Source organism: Lycorma delicatula, chromosome 9 (assembly GCF_047948215.1).
Source record: "Lycorma delicatula isolate Av1 chromosome 9, ASM4794821v1, whole genome shotgun sequence".
Taxonomy (NCBI): Eukaryota; Metazoa; Arthropoda; class Insecta; order Hemiptera; family Fulgoridae; genus Lycorma; species Lycorma delicatula.
The window spans coordinates 38563575-38571329 of NC_134463.1; the positions used below are offsets into that span (position 1 = coordinate 38563575).

Sequence of the window (7755 nt, forward strand, 5' to 3'; positions counted from 1 at the left end):
TTTAAATAGATAAATACAATTTTGGTTGTGAATATTCTGATCAATATGTAATTAATTATACGTTGCATACATCATGCCAGAAATGAGTAGTTATGCTACTATGTGGATCTGGTTCCAGGAGGCGGGGGAAAAATATATATATAATAATAATATTATAATATATGTTACATGAATAAAAAAATATATTAAAAACAGTTTATCAAAATAAATAAGAATATTGACACATAACTAACAATTTAATTGTTTAAATAATGAAAATAAAAACAGGAAATACTTTGAGAAACATGTGTTGTGTATTTATCTTATCCTTGGCAGTAAAAAATCCAAGAATTAAGGGAACCATAAGGAAAAAGCTGGAAAAAAATTTATGTAAATAGAACATTTCTTATTAAAAATTTAAGATAATTTCAACAAAAAAAAATTAAGTGCTATACTTATGATTATTGTTTTATGTACATATATATTTATTTATATATATTTGTTTTTTTTTTTTTTTTTTTTTTAAGTGCTTATTGCTGTCATATTAGGATACAATAGTTCATGTTGCAATAATTAATTTATATGTTTTTCTTTCAATGACATTTTAAGATAGCAATTATTATATAAATATCTGACAGGTATTATTTGTGTTAAATTTGAATTACTGCTTTGAATTTATTACATTTGTAATATTATACTTCATCGGTCAATTTTTACTCCTGATTTCTGTTAATTTTATTTTGTTAAAATGAAATATTTAATTTCAGTATTTGCAGTCTTTGCATGCCTAAGTATAGTAATAAGTAATGCTAAATCTGTAAAACAAGGTATGTATTATTCTAGTTAAAATTTTTAATAATTAGTTGTGTTTAAAAATTTTTTAAAGTCAACAGCTCTGGTGAATTTATTACAATCTATATTCATTTTTGTTATGAAAATCTAGAATACTTTAGTAATTTGAATTTCTAATATCAATATTACCATTTCAAAAATATTAACTTTTCTTTGCATTAAATATTCGATTGTCTTTTTCATTTGTTATCACTTAGCAATGTTTCTCTGACTGATTGTGACTAGTTGGTTACTTTGATCCTATCTTCGGTTTTCTCTAAACTGTCTATCTAGTTAGTTTAATCTTTTGACTTTTTTGAATGATTGATATATTGTATTACTTTATTTTTAATAACTTGAAATTCTCTGACTACTCTTAATTTGTATGAGTCATAATTTTTCAAAATACATATTTCCTTATTTTCTAAATACGTTTAAACTTAAGTTTGTTAATATAACTGCTATTTTCATATCATAATACTTTATTTACTTTATTGCTGCCAATTTTTCAAGTTTTTTTTCTGAGATTGCCAGACATTGGCTAACTTTTGCAATTTTCTTAAAATATTTTTGCCTTTTATATTATCATTTAATTTCTGAGATTAAAAATAAATTCAGATCCAAGTCTTTATATGTTAATTTTTACTTCATGAATATATTCTTGTTTTAGTTTGAATTCTCACATTCATATATATATATATATATATATATATATATATATATATATATATATATATATATACATTTGTGATATCACAAATGAAGTCAGTTCTGAGAATCATTATTTATTTAACTGTAATAATGTGAATCAAGATATAACAATGTCTTTTATTTTTTATTTTTTATTTTTTTAATGGGCAATAACTAAACAAATATTTCGTTAGTTCACTGAAAATTAAATAATAAATGATAAAATTTAAAATTCATTAGGTAATTTGATCTAAGATGTTTTATAAATTAGGAACATTATTTACTAACTGAGCCACTGTTTTATTCTTAAAACAGTATTTTTATTTATTTTTAATATGCATTATAATGTAGATTTATTACCATAACATGCCTTTTTTGAAGCCTGTACTTAAGAAAATATTTTCTAATCAAACTGGAATCAAAATCTTATTAATTTATTTATTAAGTGAATAGATCCATGGGTAATATACTGGACTCAATTACAATTACTGATGCCTATGAGAGATGGATTTTCTAGCATGTGAAAAAATGCCAACCTGTAGCATTTGAATCTAGAACTATCATTAAAGACAGATATTTACCACTCTGCCTTAAAGATTAACAGTTTATCTATATATTTTTGTTCAATGACAAACTTTTAACCTCAACATATTCAGTATCCTCAGCTAACTTATTTACTTCAATCTTTGCCTATCTGTGAAAATTTCATCACCCTCTATTATCAAATTAATTAAACTTGGATGTCCTAATAAATCAGCAACCAAGCTTACAAGATTCTGCCATAAATTTCTCTCCTCCTTTATTTATCTTCATTTAAACACCTCTTATCTCATAACTTATAACTAATTTTATTAACTTATAACTAATTTTCAACATTCTCCTGCAACAACACATTTCAAAGCATTTTCTTCTTTTCCTTTCAGTTTTTGCTATTGTGCATGTTTTGTACTGTAAATCAAACTACGCTACACATACACACAATAATTTATTTTTACTTATTAGGTGTATATTTGACACTAGTGGATTTTTTAATGGCATGAAAAATGTTTTTCTTTACTTGTGGCAGGTTTTTTTTATGTCTATCTAACTTGGTCATTCTTTTATAATCTTATTATCTATTAAACAAAATCTGTATTTTATAACATTATAAAATTATTACATAATAATTAACACTATCTTGATGTTTAGTGGTTCACTATACTTTTCTGTCTTATTCCATTACTTTGTTTAATATTATTTATTTCCAAACTGAAATGTCTTTCCTAGTAATTAACTGAATTTTAACCTTGGAAAGATATTCTGGAAGACTATTTTCAGTATTTAGAAAGAAAGCTGTCCAAAGATATGAAAATGTTAAAATTCACTTATTGTAATACTTATTTTGGCTGAAACTAAAATTGTTGTAATTAATTGTTTGAAGTTGTTGGTTGGTAAAAAATACAATGAGGTAAGTATTAGGATACTAAAAAATATGAATAAATAAAGCATTACTCTGATCACTACGTAATTATACATTATGCAGATTACAACAGGTATGAGTTCAGTTAATTATAAGATAAAAAGTAGATCTGAATAAAGTCCATATTAATTATTTAAAATATAGACATAAACTAAATACATTAAATATAAAAAATAATTCAAATTAAAAAGCCATTATTAAAAAATATAATGCATGCAGAAAATGCAGAATTTGTTTTAATAATTAGTATTATTTAAAAATTTGTACATAATGATATTGTTTCTATAAAAGAAGATTTTGTAATTGTATTTTAAATATATTGGTGGAAAGAATTTTTTTTAAAATTATTGTATAATTATTAAAAATGGCAACAGAAGCAAAATAATAAGGTCCTTTCTCATAAACTGTATTGTGCTGAGTTATACGAAAATAGTTCTGTTGTCTGATTTGGTAGCAATGGATTTTTTATTTTTTAAGAATAACTGAATATTCTTTATAGCAAAAACTACCTATTCATAAGCACAACGATAAGTTGAGCATATTTAATTTTCTTGGTTGGACTGTACAATTCACACATATAGGCAGGCACCAAAAAATGTATCTGCTAACAGATATAAAATTATGTTTTGTAATAAAAACATAATTGGAAGAAATTGTTAGAAATATTTGCTTGGAATGTAACATTTTATGCTAGGGAATTGTGAATCAGAAGGAAGCCAGAAATTTAAAAATACAAGTTTATAAAATCTGCTATTAATAGGATTTCAAAAAATAGGTGGTTTATAAAATATTAAATCAAATCTGAGAAGAAAACTTTTATACCAGAATCTTCAGAAAAAAAATTCTGATGTAGATTTTAAGTCATCCAAAATTTAATAAATAATTGTTTGATTTTATTACTTTGCTTATAAAAATTTATTGAAAATAAAAATGGTAAAGAAAGAAAAATTATAAGTGTATTATTGAGGCTCTAGGACAAAGAATGTACTTTCTTCTTAAAAGATTGATATGAAATAGAAAAATACTGAAAAATGTATAAAACCTGATTAATCACAAAAAAGTTATTATTACACTCATTTTGTTGAACTAAATTATTTACAGTTAGTAATTATTACCAACTGCCATTTCCATTTTATCTGTAATGTAGTGTTAAGTTATATCTCCTTGAACTATCTATCTATAACTATCTATAGATTCAACACTCAAAGGTTTTTGCACTTTTTTAAAAATTATTAAAACATTTAATATTATAAAATTATAAAAAGATAGTTTTAAGAGAAAATTAAACTTAATAAATGTTCATTTTTAATAGGTTTGTTGTTCTTCCAAAAAATTTCAAAAAATAAAAAATTCTGGTATACTTCACTATTAAGTTTAATCTATATGCTGATAAAAAAATATAATAAAACAGACTTAATAAATATCCTGAAAAGTAAAAAATTGTGTTTTTTCGATTATCTTTCTAAATGTTGATCTTTAGAAATTGTACTCAATTAAAAATTATTAACAAAGCTAATTTGTCACCAATTTCCAAAAGTGAAAAAAGGATTAACTATTAAATGTTTGTTAAAAATTATTTTATTATTTTTTATTTTAAATTTATTTTTATTTAGAATATGGATAAATTATATTGATATGAAAAAAGGATGGTCTCTAGAAATACTAAAGTAAAAAATTATGACATTACAAATCAGAAAAACAATTCAAAAAGAGCTGCTGTTGAATATGAGATAAAATGTTTTAGGTTTTTTTAATATAAGTATTTCAGCTCACTGCTCTAACAGTATAATGTACTGGTTTAATTATCTTGAATTTTGAATGTTTTCTTAATGTTGGAAAAATAGCAGTTAGACTCATACGGATAAAATAGAACTACTAGAGAAAATTCTGCTACAAATAAAAAAATAATCATCAACAATAATTTACATAAAAGTTCTTTGAATCTTTTAATGGTCAGTTTGTGGAGAGTAAGATTTATAATTAGATTAGAAAAATAAATAACAGGCAGAATTGAAAGAAAATCTCCATCGTTTTAAAGATTGTGAAAAGTATTATATTATTATTATTAAATTTCTTTTATCATTTTTATTATAATAATTATTTAATCCCATGAAAGTAAAAGTTTCTAGATACAGTTTATCTTGTCATTACCAGTAACATTAATTTATTTAAAATGTAAACTTACAGTGTTTCAAAATTTGTCTAAAAGTAATTTTTTAAATTTATAACACTAGGTGTTGTAGTTGGAGTGTGCATTTTGAAATTCTATTATGGGAGTTTACTAAAAGAATAATATTCTTTACTAATTTTTATTTAATTTATAGTATTATTTTATTTATTTATTAATTAATTTTATTTTATGGAATTAATAACATTGCTGAATAATTGGTCTTAGGTTCTTCCTGAATCCAGGAAAAGGATGTTATCCTTTCTGGAAAAAACTAAAAAAAAATATTAATATTTTTTGAATAGTAGGATAATGAATGTAGTTAATTCTTATTTTTGTCAAATACTAATTTTATTTTTATAAGATTCTTTGTGTAAACTATTTATAAAAATTGTTTTTCCTTTTACTGTTGATTTTTTCTCCACGTTTAAAATTTTTCACACAAATTTCTAGCTCATCAGAATATTTTGTGGAAATTAAATTAAAATACTCAAAAACTAGAGATATTTTTACAATCTCAAACACTGATAAAATTGCAAAATGAACAAACAATTTTCATTTTATATTGATGAAATTTTATATTGATGAATTAAAAGAAGTGTTTCATCAACGTGTTATGTTATATATTCATTATAATATTAATGAAGCATAGATTTCTGCTTCATTGGTTTTTGTAAACTATAATTTTTTTTGCAGTAAAAAAAAATCATTTTTTTACTGCTTGTTTTAACTAGCACTACCAAATCAAGGAAGAAATAAAAAGAAGTTGATTAGAGAGCTGATTCTGTAACTACTTTCAAAATCTAAGAATTTAGCTTAATATTATTTAATTAAGTTTGTGCCCAAAAGTGACTTTAAATGTTTTATATATAATTTTATCAAAACCAGTTTTATTTGTGTATTTCAGAACTTTTTCATCCTGAAGTAAATGAGGAAAATAGTAGAGAGAGTGAAGACAAACTTAACTCAGAAGAAATTAAAATGGAAGAAATAATTAAAGATAATGAATATACTGAAAATAGAATCGATAAAATTGGAGAGTTTGATAAAATAGAGGAAAATTCTTATGGACTTAGGTGTTTTGTTGGTACTAGGGGTTGTAATGTATATTGTCTTGCACATGGCCATAGATATGGAAGATGTAAACATGGGAAATGTCATTGTTATTAATTTAAAAAAAATATATTTATTCCTTAAAATTATCTTAAATAATATAATAATTTAAAAAAACTGTTTTCTTACAATTTTTATTTTGTATATATTATACATTATTATAATATGTGTATGAATTTATTTTTATGTCTACGTATCTACAGTCTCAAAATAATTAAAAATAATAATTTAATAAGCATGCTATAAATTTGCATTATTTTTTTTTAATAGTAATTTTTCCTGTTTGCCAGTATGGTTTTCCACAAACAATAAATATACAAATTGTTTATAGGGAAGAAAACTGCACTAAAAATTTCTAAATATTTGTATTTATAATATTTTCTCTTAAAACATTTATAAGATATTTCAAATTCAATGAAAAATTATCTTTGATAAATAATCATCATTTACATATTTATTATTTTGCTGTCAAATAATCAGAAAAGTATATTTTCCTGAGCTAAACTCCGATGCATTTTTCAAAAAATTAATTTATTATAAAATATAAGAATTATTATTCACTTTTTAAATACTTGAAAATGCAATTCGAGCAGATATTTTCAGGATTATGATCCAATTTTCTGGAAGCCTGTTTTCAGTTTCTTAGGAAGTGATTTTTATTATTTTATAAAAATCTGATCTTTTCATCATTTTGATCAATAAATTTATTATTTAAGAAATAGAAACAGATTTAATGCCTTGGAGATAAATCAGTAATCTCAGCTGACTGTTGAGTATTAGGTTCCGGATTCAATTTCCAGCTGGCATATCAATTTTTATAGGGAAATCAAATTTTTTTTCAAAGATTCTTGGTATATATATATATATATATATATATATATAATTTTTTTGTTGTTGTGAAAGAGCGGGCTTCAACAGTCATTAACCCAGCGGAAATTGATAGCATATGAAAAGATGACCATACCTGACCAGGATTTGAAACTGGTAACACCAGACAAAATGTAGAGACACTACCTGCTCAGCCATGAAGGTCAACAAAAATATTTTTGCCATACTGTAAAGTAATATAAAAAAGATATCATTTTTAATAATAGCCCAAATGTATTTAACTCTTGTTTTTTATTATAATAAGATCCAGTTGATATATAAACTATAATTTCTTTTTGGGAAAAAAATATTTTCTTTACGAGCCTCAATATAAGAAAAAAAAAATTGTTTAGAAAATTGATGTTTATGTTGAATTAACGAATTAAATACAAAATACTATATTGAAATACGATATTAAGGCTGGAGTGGTAACATCTCAGCCTTTCATCCAAAAGATTCTGAGTTGGTGTGGTTGCGATTATAATTACTTTTATTGCGAGTTATAAACAATATTCATATACATGTTATTGAATCCATAAAGTAGACAAATCGTTGAGCTGGACTGTCCGAATGAAGTGATGAGCTTGCTTATGTAAAGCCGTAGATAAGGAAAATGTGTTCATGGGAAATGTTAATTTGCTTTGAAAAT

General features: G+C 23.2%; 1 protein-coding gene across 1 annotated transcript; it reads left to right on the forward strand.

Annotated features, from left to right (window-relative positions):
* The first annotated feature begins 627 nt into the window (after positions 1-627).
* Positions 628-6486, forward strand: LOC142329809 (uncharacterized). The gene is made up of 2 exons (XM_075374647.1): positions 628-806; positions 6034-6486. The coding sequence occupies exons 1-2, from the start codon at positions 728-730 to the stop codon at positions 6294-6296; spliced, it is 342 nt and encodes a 113-aa protein (XP_075230762.1). The 5' UTR covers positions 628-727; the 3' UTR covers positions 6297-6486.
* The last annotated feature ends 1269 nt before the right edge of the window (positions 6487-7755 follow it).

Excerpts from the sequence above, each read along its gene's own strand:
- LOC142329809 (XM_075374647.1), top strand. The coding sequence starts at position 728 with ATGAAATATTTAATTTCAGTATTTGCAGTCTTTGCATGCCTAAGTATA. Across the intron at positions 807-6,033 it reads TGCTAAATCTGTAAAACAAG|AACTTTTTCATCCTGAAGTA; the intron begins GTATGTATTATT and ends TGTGTATTTCAG.